General features: G+C 36.3%; 1 protein-coding gene across 5 annotated transcripts in view; it reads left to right on the forward strand.

Annotated features, from left to right (window-relative positions):
* tp63.L (tumor protein p63 L homeolog) overlaps positions 1-20,340 on the forward strand; it is a 43,183-nt gene that overhangs the window by 19,856 nt on the left and 2,987 nt on the right. The window contains exons 3-13 of one of the 5 annotated variants that reach the window (XM_018261617.2): positions 6,267-6,453; positions 7,000-7,115; positions 8,075-8,184; positions 8,286-8,410; positions 8,776-8,858; positions 9,197-9,321; positions 9,940-10,113; positions 17,699-17,856; positions 18,012-18,156; positions 19,138-19,213; positions 20,059-20,152. In XM_018261617.2, coding sequence (XP_018117106.1) covers positions 6,267-6,453; positions 7,000-7,115; positions 8,075-8,184; positions 8,286-8,410; positions 8,776-8,858; positions 9,197-9,321; positions 9,940-10,113; positions 17,699-17,856; positions 18,012-18,156; positions 19,138-19,213; positions 20,059-20,136 — 1,377 coding nt within the window. In that variant the 3' untranslated portion in view covers positions 20,137-20,152. 5 annotated transcript variants of the gene reach the window in all.

The raw sequence follows: 20,340 nt of genomic DNA on the forward strand, positions 1-20,340 counted from the left end.
TCCGCCTGCTAGAATGAAAAAATGGCAGCAGCATGGCACTCGCGGCGCTTTGTTTTCCAAAGTCGCCCAAAGTTGCCTCACGAGGAAACTTCGAGCGACTTCGGAAAACGAAGTGCCGCAAGTGCCATGCCACGGGTGTTTTTTCATCCTAGGAGGCGGAAGACAGGGGGAAGCAGTTCGGGGGGATTAGTCGCCCCAAAGAAGAGGTGACTAGTCGCCGGGCGACTAAATCTCCCCGAATCTCCCAGTGTGACCTTACCCTAATACACAAAGATGATCCTGTAAATGATATCCTTATAATGATGATGCAGCCGTTATAATGCAATGCAAGTTGTGGCTATTTGAGGGAACAATCAAATAAGTATAAAGTAATAAGGATTACACTGTTTGTTAGGTTGGCCTGTCGTTTTACTGTTAAGTGGCAACATAACTGCAAAATGAATTGTAATTGTCACTCCCTGATTTCAAGAGAATGCCATTTATATTGTTACTATCCCCTTTAGTCATGTGACAGCTCAAATGAGTTCTACTGTAAAGTTAACTGTATACTGTGTATTCTCATCATTATTTTCCTTGCATATTCTCACCAATTCTATTCCTTTCACCATCTCACTGCACACATTTTAGTCACTAGTGTGTGTGTGTGTGTGCGTGCGCGCGCGCACCTTATATTATTTCTTCTCTTCTAAATTGTTCTCTACTCCTGTCCATTACTGAATCTCCTATGGCGTATACATCGTACATCACTGTTTTATATCAGATCTTTTTCTTTATTACAATATAATATACACGCTTGTTCAACAAAAAGGTGCAAGATATTTCAATATCATCTGCGCCCACAGCATGAACTGAATAAGATATTAATGCTCATTATGTTACATATATGTATTCTGAATTAAAACTGGCCAGACAGTGGCAATTTCCCCATGTAATCTGATTGGCTCCCTTTGTTAGAGCAAAACATAATTTAGTCAGCTGATCCGACTGCATAGGAGGCAGGTGGGAGATGTATCACCTCTAAATTCAGGTTTGGTTGATTTTCTCCCCTACCCAGTCTTTATGTATGTAAGTAACCTTATTTTCAAGTCAGAGAGTTCAGCTGTGGGATCACACAACTGTCACAACTGTCCCCTGAGGGAACCACACTGGGCCATTGTCAGCAAGTTAGTAGAAAACAAATTGTTTAGCTACTGTATATCAGTCCTCCTGTAGAAAAACAGCAGCATGCTTAAATCTTTCTCTATCTCCCCATGCAAGAAAGGGGTAATGAATATGTTTTTATGTGTGACAACAAAGAGTGCAATGAACTATTTGGAAGAGTGTAGTAATTCCCAGTACCATAACATCTGGTCAGATATGCAGTGGTATCCTATAATGGTATATTCGTTTTATGTCGTCTTTATGTTTTTTCTGTAATAACTAAGTGTCTCCCAAGAGATTATTCTTGTAAAGTTTCCCTTGTCTCTGTTTGTTTAGCTAGTTGGCAGTGATGTGACATGCTGAGCCCCTTGTATTATGGAGAAGGAGTGGGGTGCTTTCTGGCTTCTTGGGAGACGCACATTCCTCCTGCTTAATGGACTGGATGGGCTGCCTTTTAAAAGAGGGTTTTTTTTTTCCTTTCTTATTTCTGTCCCTTTATGTAGCCTAGAGGCATAAATGGAAAAGAAGCTAAAGAAATACGCAGTTCCCTCCCTTCAACCTTTTTTTCCTTTTAATTTCTATGTAAACTGAACTATGTTTGACTAGGGGTGGTTGTCAGTTTTTCTTATTATTCTGCCTTTTCATTTATTCTAGGGCAGCGTGGCTGGAACGTGTCCCAGAGCCTCAGGGTGGGGCAAAACCCCCAGGGCATCCAGCCAGGCAGGAGGTGTTGCAATTACAGGCACACGACAGCCCCCTCCCTTTCTCTTACTCTGGTACTTGGGTGCACAAGAGAACATGGCACTTTAGATGGAGTTTTTGACCTCAGCTCCTATAATATATTAAGCAGATATACTGTAGATGTAGCACTTTCAGCAGTGATACCTATACAGACATGACAGAAGAACTGTATTTCTGTAAGAACATTCTAAAAATGTTATTATTTTAACAATAGAGTGTAACTCAATAAAAGCTTGACTGTTACTTCCATTGCCCCAGTTTTCAAGAATAATGCTTAACATTTTAGTGATAAATAAACCAGGTTTAAGCAGACTGGTCAATTGCACCATTCTCTAACTGTCTCGTGATTTAACTTTGCAAGGACACTACCTTGTACATCTGCCTCCATATAAAATTGCTCCACTAAATATCAAGGTCAGTAATCTATGAGATTTTAGTTGGGGAGATGTATTAAGCATTATATTTCAACACCAGTTATTACATGGATGATTCAAGACAAGGTAGACTATGAAATGAAATAAAGAGTGCACCAAGTACATTAAAGTAAGCTTAGCTTTCAGCACAGTTGATTTCCATGGAACACGCTGTGCTAAAATATCTGCAGAGCAGACAACAGCAGTTTACGTTTGTTCAAACCATGGCTTGGGGTTATGGTATTTCATTCTTTCAGCTGAGCTAAGTGTATTATGTAGAGCAGAGAGCTGGATTGCATGAGCATTTTGCCTGCAGGGGCCACAGAATGAGTGGGACACACAGAACAGGGTGGGGCCAGTCTACAATCTTGAAGGCATTTTGGGAGTGGGACCTCACCTGGCTGATGTCAACACCTCTGGGTGCGGCCAGGTTGCCAGGATGGAATGTGCCGCTCCCAGCACTGGCTGCCCAGGTAATTAATCTCTTTTGAGTGACAGGTGGCAGCAGGCAGCTTATAAAAGTGAAGTGGAATTGAATAGAACAAGATGTTAAACCATACAAACACCTCACCATCCTTATCGTAGTTACATTGTAGCACTTCCATGGTCCTGTATTTATGTATCTCAAGTGATGAATGTAGGTAGAATTATCAGTGCCACAATCCAAGCATATATACCACTTACTTCGTTTAAAACGCACTATACAACCGTTAATAGCTTTAGTTTAGATTGTATTTACTGTGATTATTAATCAAGCTTCAATCTAACTCTCTATATACTGTCTACAATTGGATGACCTTGAGTCTGAACATCTTCCTCTCCTAACCTTTCTTTTAATTAACATTTTCAGGTATTTTATTTTAAATGGTCAGGAGTAAAAGTTAAGTTTTATTCTCATCCTAGTGGGATCTCAGACTGAGACAGTGGCAGTGCAAGCTATGGGACATACTTTTTCTTTTTTTGATCTATATAACATGTTACCCAGCACCCCAAGAATTTGTGCTTATATCTCAATCAATGGAAGGTGCTACCTATTACTCCTCTGACATTTGTAGTACTTTGTCAGCTTGTCCCACATTGAAAAATGGGCTCAGAGCAGAGTAAACTTCACCTAATATGACTGCAACTGCCCATGTAATACAAAAAAAGTATATTCTATTCTATTCTAGCCAGGAATCCTTTTTATCTGCATGCTTGCATACTGCTGTAAAGTCAAATTGTGCATTCTCATTCACACATCATTTAATGTGGCCAACTCCTCATTCAAAATTAGTAAAGTTGATAAAGAAAAAGGCATGTGAAGTTGTGAAGTTTCTTCATGACACTGTGAATGACTTGAGCAGGCTTTTTGACAATTCTTATTGAACGTATGATACAGCACACACCTGTATTATATCCTTATAATAATTATATGCTTAACACATTTGTATTTTGTTTATGTTCTGATTATCTTAATTTTTATGCATTTTGACATCTAAAACATATTGAATGTTCCTTTTCACCCTTACTTGCTGACTTCATAATAACATGTTTTAAACTGCTTGACCATCAATAATAATGCACTGCCAAATGAAATTTATAAGGCAGAAAGGTCTTGTCCAAGGTGTTGTTGAATTACATCTCCTTCAATAAGTGCAATAAAAATATATCCTTGTTATAATCCTTATACTTTACTGTTATCAGTGAAGAGTCCAGATTTCTTTTGCCCATGTCCAGTGCTGTCCCACTGCTGCTCCCCCACCCTCCCAACTCCACCACTACTGCTTTTATACGTACGGCTCAGTATCAGTCTACTCAGCCACGGTGACTTCTAATATCGTTATAAATTATAGTAGTATGTTATCTTCTATATATTCATAATTCCCTGACTAGCTAATCTACTATATATTTGCAAGACCAGGAAGACCAGCTTTTATTCACCTTCCATATCCGCCTTTGTGCACAAACGTTTTTAAATGAATAAGGCTAATGGAAATATATACAAAGACAGGTGTCTGGTGTTGGAGATTGGCATGCAGGCTCATTGTAATGGGCATTCATAAACCAAGATGCCAAGAGTCTGTAATACAGTATGTCAACTAAGGCAGGTGGTCAGGGGAGTATCATATACACTGGAATGTTCTTTCTAAACATGTTGTTATTAAAGTGTCTGAGTCTACTGTTGTTCTTCTAAGTCACCTACCCGAAGACTGCTTATTTAAACATGACATTATTAAGGAACCAGAAAAAGGGAGTTGAATGGTGATTGCAGGCTTGGTAACTCGACACTCTATTGAGGTAACAGAAATACTGGATATCGCTTGCAAAATATCATTCCCCGGGCTACATATTTTTTTTCAACTATTTGTTCTTTCTACAACACAATGCAGTTGGATAGGAGCTGGTTATGGTATTTGTGTGTCGTTTTTGTTTGTTTTGTGTGAGACCAGGTGTAGCACAACCTTCTTTGGAATGACTGAGTGGACTAATTATTTCTCACAGGGTCTATTAACCCTCTGGGGTTAAGCTGAACTTCATAGTTTTCTACACATGGGGGGTTATTTACTAAACTCCGAATGCAAAAATCCCGAAAAATTATAAAATCGAATTTTTAAAAAATCACAAATTTTTCAGCATTTATTAAACCCCGAGGATGCAAAAGTCCAAATTAGAAAATCCGGCATCTCAGACCTGTCGAAGTCAATGGGAGAAGTCCCAATGATTTTTTGATGTGCGCTGGGTTTCGTGCAATACCCCGGGGTTTTCCGACAAAAAAGCATGAGAGTTTTTGGGTGAAATTTTTTCCCGCAAAGCAGATTTTCGGGAAAATGTAATAACAAATAAGTGTAAAAAAACCCGAGCGGATTTGATTAGAGTTTGTTGCAGAAAATGTTGAGATAAAATCGTACTTTGATAAATAACCCCAATAATCTCTTTTATATTTTATATTTGAGGCAGAGAATATCTGGGAATTGGAAATATTGTGCATTCCATGTTTCTGTCAGTTTTTATCCATTAACAAATATAGTTAAATTTTGTACATACAAAGCAGACAGCCTGGAACACCTCTTTTAATCCTTTTGGTGCCAGAAACATCTCTTGAATTTTTTTATGCAGACCTGATCTCAAGAGCATAACCTAGTCTTTTATGGTAGACTACTTTTTCCAAAAAAATCACTGATAGGGAACAATGAAATGTACTTTCCACTCTAAGTCACTATTTCATTAGTTAAAAAAGTATCTTATGCCATGTCTCTTGCCATATTCTGAGCAGGAGAGTAGAGGTTAATAGAAGCTATGTATTTTATTTACATTTTTATTCTTTCAACATTTTAAGCTGTCCATTACGGGTTCTTTTTTTTTTAATTTCACAATGCATAAAAGGTAAAAACGAAATAAAAGGTGTTTCACAACTCGTAGTCTGAAAAAGAATTTATCTTTTGGCTGCATTTCCTGTATCCGCAGGCTATTTGAAACGATTGTGCTTTAATCCTTTGCCTGAGGCCACGTAGGTCTCATTGCACAATGTTTTCCAGTATATTTTAGAAGTGTTTGTGTCTGACATTTAAACTGCAGCTGTGACTGTTATACTGTTAATGTGTAGTGTATTCTTAACATATTTTCACATTAGTGCAAGAAACACAATCATTAATTGCTTTTTCTCTCTCATTATATTTACATTATGGAGGTTATTTTATATGTATACACATACACTTGGTTATAAGAAGGTTGCTTTACATTTAACGGTATTTGAAAGTATATACATATATAAACTCTATTAGCTACTAATGGAGTCTAGGCAGTAACATGGAGCTACCTCTGCAGCAAAACTGCAATTGGGCCAGTTCAGGCTAGAGGCTATTTGTATTAACTGTGTATAATGTATTTATATACACGGTTTCTCTGCATATTGTTTGGCTTTGTTTTTAAATTATGTTTTTTGTTGTTGCTAGATGATTATTCAGACTTCTAACTATGTATCTCCATTTTCAGTATTCCACAGATCTAAAGAAGCTCTACTGTCAGATTGCCAAAACATGCCCAATCCAAATCAAAGTAATGACGCCTCCACCACAAGGAGCTGTAGTTCGAGCCATGCCTGTATACAAGAAAGCAGAACATGTCACAGAGGTTGTGAAGCGTTGTCCGAATCATGAGCTGAGCCGAGAATTTAATGAGGGTACGGGCAGGATTTTTAAGTCTAAAAATATATAACCTTATCTTTCTGTCCTTGAGATTTCCTATATTTTTCTTTTGTTGGCTGTTATCAAAACATCTGGTTTCTTTCTCTAGAGTAGAACAGGGCCAGGCATTGTAACCAAGAATTTCTGCATGTTGTGCAATGCACAATCATAAGTGAGGAACATAACTGATATAGGACTGATACATGGAATGGACTTAAAATCCAAGAGCATGGTACAGTACATGAAGAAATGTACTTTTCTCAAACCAAGAAGCCTAGTTATAGAAACAAGTCATTTTTATTTGGATTGATTCATCTCTGTAATAATAAGACAGCACCGTGTACTTGAACTTAAGTAATCAACCACAAAAACCATGTTGACGAATAGAGTATTACAGATCACAAACCTATAGAAAGGACACCTTACCCTACCAATCCGCAGTAAATAATTGCACCGTTTAACGTGATAACATAATATTAAAGTAACCGACTGAACCTTTTTTATGTGGGCTTATCTCTGTGTTTCTTTTCATTTTTGTTCAGGACAAATTGCTCCCCCAAGTCATCTGATCAGAGTGGAGGGAAATAACCATGCCCAATATGTGGAAGATCCAATTACTGGAAGACAAAGTGTTCTGGTACCATATGAACCCCCACAGGTGAGTTTATGTTATGGAATACTTGCATTTCACATTTTCACATCATCCTATGATACTTTTAACTGCCTACTAACTGTTTATTATATATATTATATATATCATGTATTAAATACACTTTATGCTGAAGAATTCCAAACTGGCCTTAGATAATGGAATACTTGACTTCAGTTTTCTTAATGTCTCTCATATTTTAAGATACATACCTTAAGGGGTCTGGTTTTTGTTTTCTGGGAAAACTCGAATTTTTGGGGGAAAAAAACTCAAATTTTTAGAGATTTAGTATACCTCAAAGCTTCTAAAAATCAGAATCTGAAAATAATACAGCTAAAACCATGTACAAGTCAATGGCAGCTGTCCATTTTACAATTTGAAGAGGTTGTGTTTGAAATATTTTATTTGGTTTTCACAATAAACCATAAAAATCAATATGATAACAAATAATATGCAGAATAAGAAGACTAATACAATGACATATTATACAGAATGTATAACTTACAATGAAGTAATATGTAAAATAAAATAGAAACTAACAAGAACTAACTATTACTAACTAAGCCAGTGCACACACTGAAGAGGTTGTTATCTGCTCTGGGTCTCGTACGATAATCTAAAAAATTCAGGGTTTTCAGACGACAACTCGAAAAGTAATTAGTAATGGGCGAATTTGTCCCGTTTCGCCATGAATTTTGTGAATTTCCAGGGAAATTCTCGAAATGACGATTTTGATGCAGGCGTCAAAATGGTCGCCGGCGTTAAAGTAAATGGGCAATGGGCATTAAAGTCAAACGGGCAAATTCACTGCAAATTCATGCCTGCTGAATAAATTCAGCCATTACTACTCAAAAATCTTGAGTTGAACTTTTGCGAGGAAAGAAAGACACAAATGTTTGAGCATTTCTCTTATATTTAAATCCAGCATACAATTTTTTTGATAAATAAAACCAAAATCTTTTCGACAGGTGGGTACGGAATTCACAACAGTCTTATACAACTTTATGTGCAACAGCAGCTGTGTTGGAGGGATGAATCGGAGACCTATACTCATCATAGTTACACTTGAAACAAGAGAGTGAGTATCCTGCTTTTTCCAGTTATGTGTCACTGTAATATTTTGTTGATGACTGCAAAAGTAGAAAGCTAATGAAAATACACTGCTGATTCTCCTTTCAGTGGTCAGGTGCTGGGTCGGAGGTGTTTTGAGGCTCGTATATGCGCTTGCCCAGGCAGAGACCGCAAGGCAGATGAGGATAGCATCAGAAAACAGCAAGTTTCAGATGGTACAAAGAACGGAGAAGGTATGCTTATTTATAAAGAACTGAGACTGGCAAAACACTGTCTTTAAAAAAAGAGTTATACTAAGATGAGAATGGAAGCTCTCCAAGATTGAAACCTTTTTTGTTTTCAATTAAGTTAATTAACTAAAGAACTGAAACAGCTGAAGAGCTTACCATGTATACACACACAACGTTTGTGTTTGTGCTTATATATAGTAGAGAACTTAGATTGTAAGCTGTAGGGCAGGGGCTATTGCGGCTAGTGAATCATCCCTGTAACATTGGGGCTGTATAAATAAAGGATTCTGATAATATTTATCATAAATATCCAGTTAACTAAAAAGGTAAGGGGATAGAATTGTAATTATTTTCATTTGTTTTCCCAGCTTTTCGACAAAGTACGCATGGCATTCAGGTGACTTCAATTAAAAAACGTCGATCTCCAGATGATGAAGTTCTGTACTTGCCAGTAAGTTCCATATAATTTTAAGCTAAAAATATTATTTTGCTGCTGCATATAAACACAGTACTCTTCACTTATAATTTGCTTGAATGCAAACTAGTATTTATTGAGCCCCACAGTAAACTGTTTTTAATCCCCACAATCCTAAAATGTTTAAACACATTTATTGAAACTGCACATCAGTCAGGACCCCCAAAATTTACTGGCCTCATTTACTCCGATATTTTTCTTCCATGTCCATCTGTAGATGTAATTTATTTGTTGTTATTTTAAAGTTGTCATGTTTTCATACTGAAGATTTTACTTCTTCATTTAAGCTTGCTCCCCACATTTTCCATGTATAGGTAAAAGGCAGAGAAATTTATGAAATGTTGCTAAAGATCAAAGAATCATTGGAGCTCATGCAATTCATTCCCCAACACACAATTGAGAGCTACAGGCAGCAGCAACAGCATTTGATATCGAAGCAGTGAGTATAATCATTCATTTTTTCCTGTTAAACTAAGAGGAAGTGTTGAAAAGGAAGATTTGGGGGGGGGTTTTTTGCATGTGCACCCCAATAATGATGTCATTGCATTGGTTTGAAACTAATATCAGAATAAGCATGCATGTTCTTTTTGTTTGTTGCATTTTTTCAAAATTTCTAAATGTTAAGTGGTAGGATATAAACTTGTACCCCCAAATACTAGGCTAAAGATTTCTAGTTAGAAGGCAGGTGCTTAGAATGTATTGTTTAATTTCCAGAAAACTGTGGTAACACAGAAACATTAATCTATTCTCTTAAAACTGACCCTAAAAAGGGATCTTTAGTATTAGTTCTTATGATTTTGGTTGTTGTAAAGCGAAAAGCAGTCATGAAACTATTTTCAATGGGATTAAACGTAATAGTGAATATGAGCAGAAAGCCAATTCTTTAAAGGGAAAGTATCACTGGAAAACAAATGTCAGTAACAAAGAGTGATTCCCAGAATTTGTGCCAAATGATCTCAGTGATGCTTTCTCGTTAAAAAAGAGAGGACCCTGGGTTAGCATTATTTCTTTCATTCTTGGCATTAAAACTTTTAATACGTGACATTAAATTGCTCAGGGACAGAAGCCTACAGAGCAACATGAATGGCCCACGAAACACAGGGAGGAGTGACACTTTCTCCATACAACATTGGCAAAAAAGAATGCAGAACAGCCCAAACTACATGGAACAAACTTTAAAGCATTCTCCAATAGATCAAGATCTCAGAGATGAAACTTACCTAAATGAACGGTACCCACTTCCATACCATCTTTTAACTCCTCTTAGAGAATAGAGTGCAAGTGGCCCATGTAAGCCTTGTTACTCCTGCTGGACACTGCAATATATTTTATGAGCTGATGAATTCTTTAGTAAAGATGGAATATTTAATCTTTCTGGGCAGCACTGCCAGTGTCTTCACCACCTGCAGACATATGTTTTGAAATAATTTATATATTTTTATAATGTCTAAAACTAAGCCATAAAAATGCAGGGGGAAACTTTGTATTTGTTTATACATTGGGTAAAATAGAGACTGTGATTGGCCTCCCTTATTGCTTTGCATTTTCCCCATAACGTGTTATTGTGTACAGAAAGTCTTTTTTCAGAAGGTGGGCTAAGGTGGTTTTGCCAGGGGATGCCATCTGAACAATATACATATTTCTTTGGCAAAAAAATGTGATGAGATATTTCTAAATAACGAAATAAAATAATAGTGTAAACAATGGGTTGTGTGAAAATGAACAGCCATTAATATACTGTTTTGGGAAGTTAAACTATCGTGTATAGAGTGTGCAGCTTAGCTTATTTTATATTTCCTTATCAATATAACACAAGATTGTAGTTAGGGGGTGGGCAGTTAAATTGATTGCTAAGAGGAGAAGCAGGCCTGTGCAGTTTTGGGTTGCCAGATGCCACAATAGTGTGTCCACACTAAAAAATGGATCCTTTTTATAAGGAATTAATGATTGCCTGAATGTATCATTCTATGTGTAGTTATCTTAAGTTTCCCTTAATGGGTCTAACTGCTACCAAAAAAACCCTACAAAATAGCATAGATCATGAGCATCACCATGGTTAGATTTTGGTCATCAAGCCAATGTCCTTGGAAGCCTTAGTCAGACCCTAAACTGTTGTGGTGCCATATAACACTCAATCCAGCTAATCTGGGGCTTGTCCATGACTAGAATTGAAGATCGGCAGTTTATCTTCTACCAAACACAAATGAGTGTCACAGAGTCAACACAGTCTCCAGCTATTATTTTGCTTGCAAGTCTGATAAATTCATATACATATATTCTTGGAGTTATGCAGCATATAGATTCTTAGGTTTATGGAGCTCTTAAATGAAGTCTCTTTAACTAAAATTAAAATATATATTGTGATTAAATTAAAGAAATTAGTTGTTTTAGATTATTAAAGTATCAGGATTATTTTTCTATCAAGTACTGTTTTTTTACAAACATCCAACACATTTTATTTCAAAGCCAGATTATTTTTCAAGGAGAGAATGGTGGAACATACCTTTACAGTTCACAGAAACTATTCAAGCACTTAGTTATGATTCACTTCTACTGCATGAAACTACAAGGGATTTAAGATTCAGGAATACTAGCCTTTAGCTGAAAATGTTCTTTTCGCTCTTAAAACCCTTGATTTTCCAGTTTAATCCTTCTTCACTGTTAGTGGCCTTGTATCTACCAGTTGCTCTTGAGTTAATTTCAGACCCCACCAATTCTAGTCATTCTTCTTAAAATGAGCAGGACATCGGGAATACTACATGTAGTAGTGTCTATCTGTTAAGATTGCACTACACACTTCTTTTTTTACTGCTGATGAGAAAAAACAAAGTCTATAGTGTGCACTTTACTAAATGTTACAATATATTACACGGTTTGATGCGTGTTTAAAATCACTACTGGTTTGGTTGAACAAGAGTGTAACTGAGAACTTGGATTGTAGGTATTAATTATATTTTACAATACAAGTTGGTAGAAAGACCTCATGTTATACCAAAATGAAACATTTTTTGACCCTAGCAAGACAATCATAGTGTAGGTAAAAATGACACAGGAGTTCCCAAACATTTGAGCAATCAGAAGAAAATCAAAGTGCAGGACAAATCCACAGCAGTATTCTTTGACTGCAAAAATGTATTGGGAACGTGAAGATAACATTTGAGCATACTGCAGTAATTTTAGACTTAATCCAAGGGATTCACATCACCGTGCATGGGGGAGGCATTGTAATTTTAATGCACATCATCTAATGCTGACAGTTCTTTCAAAGGTGTCAGTGGACTGCATATTTTCTTTCGCTATCTTTCTTTCATGTCTCTCATGTTGCATGTCTGATTTCCTCTAATGTTCTTCCCTTTGTTTTTTACTCTAACCCCCGCACCTCTGTGATCACAGTGTGGCTGCTCAGATTTCAGCTCACCCACAACGATAGCAAAGCCAGCATCTTGCAATGTACCATTAAGGTGTTTGAGGTTAAAATACTCCAGGAAGTCTGCCATTATATGAAAGTCTGTAGACTGGTTAGTGGTTTGTATGTATGTGGCATTTAAAGGAAGGAGTGCAACATCAATTACAATTTATTGGAAAAGCTTCATGCAGTTACAGGGCTTTAGATATTTATATCTATTGTATGCATATTGAATTTTTAAACATGAACAATCTCCTATGGCAATTGCAACAGTTCTGTGGGTTATTGTGTCTAGAGCAGTTTCCTATTCTGTTCAAAAGAATATGACATCATAAGTTTATTTCCCAAAAAATACTGGTTTCTGCCAAAAAAATAGGAAAAAAGCAAATTCAAATATCTCTCAGCTTTTTAAATGATATAGATAGATGATAGATAGATGATAGATAGATAGATGATAGATAGATAGATAGATAGATAGATAGATGATAGATAGATAGATGATAGATAGATAGATAGATAGATAGATAGATAGATAGATAGATAGATAGATAGATAGATGATTAATAATGCATGTCACGTGGTGACATAAGTTAAAAGCATGACCCTGAAGGACAACTCATGGAATACAAAGTAGTAGGCAGTATGCAACATATGAATTGGTACAAGAACCAAAAATAAGTATGCATGAGAGAGATAGCTCATAAGTAGGTTAAGAGAAGAAAAATACAATAACTATTACTGTATTATAATATAAAATATATTTTCCAGTCATCTGAATGGCGGGTTTGGATGATATTATGCTTGGCTTGCACTTCATTTTCACTCCAGGCATTAGGATTGTTTTGTTACAGAAGATATATCAAGATGGAAAAGTAGAGGAAGCATTAGATTTCACTTTGAGCATGAGGCTTGTCCTGTATTCACTGAATTGGCTCCGATTTCAGGAAATTACAGAGCTGGCACGTGTTGTAGTTCCAACATTGAAAGCCTTTGTTTTTGGATCTTTGTGGTACACTTGCTCCCTCACGTCCAATTTCCCAGAAAGGCACGATTGTATGATTGTTTGCTCTGCGGGTGCCAATTATCTACTATAACTAAGTGACAGTAAGGTCAGTGACTACACATAGCAAAGCAACTAAATTGTGATACAGGGTGGTTTTAATGAGCATCAGATCATAAAGGATTTGCAGACTCCAGAAAGAGCTGAATATGTCCAGTTATCAGAAATGATAAGGACAAACAAATGAGAAAGTATTTAATCAATACATAACCTTTGTTACCCTCTCTGAAAGCCACACTCTGATCAAAAAGGCGCCCTTGAACTGCATCTTTTATGGTCTTCATCTCTTCTTCTTTTCTTCTCTGGTTTATTTTTCCGCAGTCTCCTAACGACCTGCTTCGGGGAGGAACTCATGGAACCCAAGGGAGATCTTCTGAAAGACAAAGATACCTTCTTAAAACATTCCACAATCCCCAGCCATTCAATGTATCCATAAACACTATGCCACTTTTAGACTGTGCCACTTTGATCAACTTTGATGGACGCCATTTTAAAGCTTTGTGAGGCCTCATCAATGCTTTAGCTGTGGCATGCTAGGAAATGCTAGCATTTATCTAGAGATGTTGGTGCCTTGTAAAGCACCTGCATTTCCAAACAATGTCCACAAAGGTCCATAAAAGCCACCATGCTGCAATATTGCTTGTTTTGTGTGCAACTGCCACTGGCTCCATCTTCAAGCCATGCTCCAAGCCTTTTTTTTTTGCTGTTTTTTGTTAAAAGTTGAAAAGATACCTCAAATTTTTACATAGTGGCTGCAGGCAAAGCAGAAGTGCATCAATCAATCGCAACCACATTTTCTCTGACAATATTAATTGATGAAAAAAGTTTGAGGATTGATATGTTGTTTTACTGCTATATATCTATATATATATATATATATATATATATATATATATGTAGCATTTCCTGAAGGGACTCAAGCATGGATCTGTTGTTTTGATACAATCCAGTGCCTTTTTGCTTCTCATCAATATTTGGAACATTTCTGTGATTTCTGTTTTTGTGTTGGGGCAATTGCTATGCTGGTTTTGAGCTGGACTCAGTGTTAACATATTTTTTTAAGAAATGTTATGATGCATATTGAAATGATGTTACAAATATCAGTCACTGGAGAAACAAATCCGGTAGCTGAGGCTTACAAAATGCTGGTCATGTGAGAATGTAAAGATTCATTATATAGTAGTTGGCTGCTGGACAGATGTAAATGAAATACTTTTTCTATGTGCATTGCTTTGGCTTAGTCTATTTAATGTGTTGTTGGGTATTTTATGCCATTGAACCCGTTAATATCCCTTTGGTTACTGCAGTTTATTAGGATATATGTACTGCATAATGTCATCATCCGTTACTATAAACTTTTATAGACCCCCTCCCCTCAAATACTAAGGGTCTAAGTGACATTAAAAAAATAATAAAAAACAATATAATACTAAATGCCAAGACAGTACTTAAATGCAAGCAGTATACTAGATATAAGTTGAAAAGACACATATATAATGAGGCTGTAGGTATATTTCTGACAATTTGTATAGGTAAGAAATCCATTATCCAAATCTATAGATACCCATTATCTAGAAATCTCCAAATTACAGGAAAGACATCTCCCATAAACTCCATTTTAAGCATATAATTCTGATTTCCTTACATGCATGTCTATATTTGCCAAAACACCCATACTGAATACATTTAATGGTAAAATGATTTTTAGCAGACTTAAGATATGGTAAGATCCATATACCTATAATTATACATATGCTAGGGCTTCTATTCATTATTTCAGTTGTCATAGCCATGGAGTGAAGGACAGTGTGGAAGAAATTGCACAAACAGCTTCATATGAAAAGTATATTCTGTATATATTGGCGAATAAAAAATACAAGGGTTAGCAATTAGCCCAGTCACTGATAATCACTGATATCCTGAGTAGACGTTATAGACACTGACTGCTCTTAGACATAATCACTGGTAAACATTAAGGAGACTTTGCTTTTAATCTATTACATTAGCAATAAAATAATGCCTTTCTATATACTAACCCACAGTTTTAGCCACCAGCAATGGCTGGTTTTGAGTTTTCCTTTTAGTTTCAAATCAGTCAGAAAGGAATTTAGAATCAGTTGGGTATTTACCTTAGAAAAATGTTGTCATGCTAAATATACAAATGTGGAGTCTGCCAATTTGCCTGGGGATTCCCCTGGCCCCCTCCTGAAGTGCTTGTTTCGAGTGGCTGCATGTTCAACTGACAATAAATATTTATATAAGTTTATATCTTATTTGTGTTCCTGTTCATTTCTTATTGTGTTTCCTTGTTGGTGGGGCTCGTTCTGCGGTGATAACAAAGTTGGAAAACTATGTCCATTACAAGATAGTGAGAGCAAGGAGGGCATGTGCCTTTTGTCTTGTTCAGCTTTTAGGTTTATATCTTCCCAATGATTTCCTATTCATAGGTGGTGTCACAGGGTTGTATATTCACCCCTCCTGCCATTGCAGTAGATGATAAACAATAATTCTAGGGATGCTTGTTATGTGACATTTCCAAGCTCATTAATTATTACTTGGAACTGGGGAAAAGTACAAAGTGTTACAGAGAAAAGGTTAAGTGTGAGGCCCAAAAAGAGGCAGATGTCTAAACCATCCACTTTCCATGGTGCCCTAGGGGACTGCCGACCCCTCATTACTTTCTAAATTCTTCTGCGGGAAAATAACAATAAATAACTTTTCCACATGTGTTTTCCACATCTTTCAGTGAATGAAACATTAAAAAACAAGCAAATATTCAATATCCTCCTTCTCTGTAAAACGAAATCGTTTACACGTGAGAGGTATCGCCATGAATGGCAATATAAATACAAAGTCAGAATCTGTTTATTAATCAATGAATTGATTAATTCATCTTAAAATGCAGATCTTAATATAATTAGAAAACAGAGGGGAAGTTAAACGTACACTGGAAGAATGATGTTGCTTAAAATGATTATTATTGGCAGGAGAAATTGCTGGTGAAAAGTTTAAAAACCTCAAATCAACTCCTGCAGTATCTAGCATGTGCATTGTTCTTTTAAAAAGAGACAAAACATTTAAAAAAAACCCAGACCAAGGTTTTAAATGGACAATACATAAATCACAGACAAATCCTTCCACAATATATTCCTGGCTTTTCAGAGCTGCTGTCAACAGCAGAGTTCAACGTACCATTTTATTTCTTTCCCCATAATCAAAACACCAGTAAAGTGAGTCTGGAATCTGAGGGGTGTAATTTAAGCTTTTGGCCCTGCAGTGATTCAGGTAAACAAGCCTGAGGGTACACGCTCATCACCTCCTCCACTTGGCTTTCTGCCTTATTCCTTGAGGGTAGTGTGTGATCTTATCTGGTCACATACCTGCCCAGAAGATGTGTGAAATGATACGGGAATCATAGAGGAAAGGTGCTGAGTACAATAACGCGTGGGTGTGTGTTTGTGAGAGTGGTATATATATATATATATATATACCAGTCTGTATATTATTGTATGTGTGTATGTATATATATATATATATATATATATATATATATATATATATATATATATATATATATATATATATATGTTTATGTGTGTGAATGTATTAATACATAAAGTGCATTGTACAACTGGGGTTTTTTTGTAACATTTTTTACCCTGCTAACTTTTTCTAAGAGGAGTAAGGAAACCTTTTTTTTTTTTAGCAGATGATTTATTTCATATCTCCTTGTGCCCAATATATTATCAGGCCTTCCCTGGATAACAACACATCTTATATAAAAGAATGGATTCATATATAGAATTCTCTGTGATGTAAGCAAAGCTGTTATTTTAGTGTGGCGGTCAAATTTGACTAAGTGGAAAAAATACACAAATAAAAAATAAAGCAAGGGGGTCCAGTCCATTGGCATTCCAGCTGGGACTTTAGAAAGTAAATTTATTTCTCAGCTGAAACGAACATTTACACTTAAAATGTCAAACTTGTGTTCTTTAAGCAGCTGTAAACTCCCTGTCTCATAACCAGCTCTGGAATAGACGGTGAATTTAATATCTTTGCTCTATTGGGATACATAAAACTAGAGGCATTCTGCAAAATGAAAGCAGTTATTAAGACAAATCACAAAACTCTATATAATTGACATCTCATCACATTTCTTTAATGTAACTGTTTTAGGTACATATATTTTCCACGAACACATCAAGGGTTATCTATGAAATCTGTATGAGTTGAGTTAAATGCAGTTGCTGTCCCATTATATAATGTATTTGCCTTGTAGATTATTATAACAAAAATCTTTAAATAAGATAAACTTGCCTAATCATCCATTCTCTTATTGTATCATTGTAGATCTTCATTGCCAGTGCAGTCTTCCTTTGGGTCTGTGTCCCCACCTCTCGGCAAGATGAACAGCATGAACAAGCTGCCCTCCGTCAGTCAGCTAATGAATCCACAGCAGAGGAATTCGCTCACCCCAAATGCCATGTCTGATGGAATGGGTGCAAATAGTAAGTAGTGCACTTAGATAACTAGCAACACACAGCACTTCACAGAATAAAGCCTTGGGCAATTTTATGATATAGAAACATATTCAATTAAAGGAAAATGGGCAGCTCTGGAAACCTTGGTTTGAGTTTTAATATTGATTTGTTTCCATTTCTAGTTCCAATGATGAGCACCCACATGCCAATGACCAATGATCTTAATGGACTCAGCCCCTCTCAAACACTGCCTCCAACATTATCCTTGCCATCCACATCACATTGCACTCCTCCTCCTCCATACCCCTCTGACTGCAGCATTGCCAGGTAACTATCCAGTGGGTGCCAAACTTTCTCTGATTTAACAATGTCTCCTTTTAAATTCTGTGAAATGAATTTGTGTCCCATGGGAGTGTTAGGGGAAAGGAAATATAATTCTAAAACTATTTTATTGCCTAAATCAAAGTGAGACATTATTTAGTAGAATCCACCATTCTAAATGATAGATTTTGCAAGATATCTCCATTATTTAGGAGAATCCACCATTCTAAATTATAAGTTTTGCAAGATATCTCCATTATTTAATAGAATCCACCATTCTAAATTATAGGTTTTGCAAGATATCTCCATTATTTAATAGAATCCACCATTCTAAATTATAGGTTTTGCAAGATATCTCAGTCATCACATGCAACTGTGGCAACTCTAGTCATTTGCATTTGTGCAACTGACTGAGAACAACAGCTGTGTCAGGTTAATATAGAGAAAGTGGTATGTGGATTTCTGTGAAACCATAATACCATGGTTACCACCATGAACATCCCCATCAACAAATCTATGCTTTGAGAAGACTCTAGGATGCATTCTGTTACCAGGTCATTGCTTATATGCTGATTTACCAGACAAATGAACACAAAAGAAAACAGTTTCTAGCACCTGCAACAATTTATATGTTGGGTTCTGTCAATTCATGGAAACATTTCTGAAATATTTGTTCCAAAGACTTGTAATTGTAGTAGTGTTGGTGTCCGTTCAGCTGAGCAGGGTTGTCTTTTTTTAATGATTAGAATTGCCTGCTGAATCTTTCAATACTCTCCACCAGGGATCTTCAAATCGTGGCCCTGCTGTTGTTGCTGAATTGTGGGTGGGTACTGGGAGATGAAAACCAACAACAGACAGAGAGCCTTTGAATATCCCTGATATACACATAAAACATATAAGCATATTACTAGTTGCCAAAAGAGAATAAAGTAGTTAACATGCATTGACAATGAATAGTAAGGGGCTGTATTTTGCACCCCTTTACAGTCACCTGGGCTTGGATTCAACCCCCTCCCCTAATCAATTTGTGCATGCGTATGGACAAGTAAAAGAAAGACGTGAGGTGAGATAACACTGGTTTTACCTCTACAACCACAGTCCTTTACTCAGTCTGTTTTTGGGAATGCTAGGGGTTATTACAGGATCTTAAATCTTGGGATAGCACCAGTAATGGGAATCTGATAAACTCCTACTTCTTTCCCTGCCATTCAAGCTAATCTACCAATTAGCATTTTGAATATTTAAAAGTCATTACATTTGTCAGAATATCAGACCCAGTAACACGTATTTCTCTATGCTTATTTTTGGGCCATCAATTAATAGCTTGAAGCTGTCAATTATATAGATACAGTACACTTCCAAATTACATTACTCTATGACAGGTATGGGATCTATTATCTGGAAATTCGTTACCCAGAAGCTCTGAATTATGGAAAAGCCATCTCCCATAGTTTCAATTTTATCCAAATAATACCAAATTTAAAAAATGATTTCCAATTTCTCCATAATAATAAAACAGCACCTTGTACTTGATACAAACAATGATATAATTAAACCTTATTGGAAGCAAAACCAGCCTATTGGGTTACTGTAATGCTTTTATGATTTTCTAGTAGCATCCATATGAAGATCAAAATTATGGAAAGATTTGTTATCTGGAAAACCCCAGGTCCAGAGCATTCTGGATAATAGATCCCATACCTGTTCCTGTAATAGTGGGATAAAGTGCTACAACAACGTCCTCCAAGTAGTAAAAGGTTTAAAACACATAATACTAATTAGCATTATCATTATCAGCCATCTTGCTGACTTTTGGAGTGCTGTCTATCTGTCACTACTGTTATAGGGGTTTATTTAATATGACTTAAATTATTGTTGTATTAACCCTTTCATTTTCTCTCTGTTTAGTTTTTTAGCGAGATTGGGATGTTCATCTTGTCTGGATTACTTCACTACCCAGGGCCTGAACACCATTTATCAGATTGAAAATTACTCCATTGAGGTGAGAAGAGCAACATGCTCCTACTCTAGAACCTACTCAGCCAACTTTTTTAGCCTACCTTGCCCCTCCATTGCCCTGTGCTATACTCAGGTCTTTACAAAAAGAAGATGGTAGTTTTCATTGGCTTCTTTATTCTATTTGGAATTACTTTTCTATATACAGTAGGTTCATTGTTTCTTCAACTAAGT

This window comes from Xenopus laevis, chromosome 5L (assembly GCF_017654675.1).
Source record: "Xenopus laevis strain J_2021 chromosome 5L, Xenopus_laevis_v10.1, whole genome shotgun sequence".
NCBI classification, from domain to species: Eukaryota; Metazoa; Chordata; class Amphibia; order Anura; family Pipidae; genus Xenopus; species Xenopus laevis.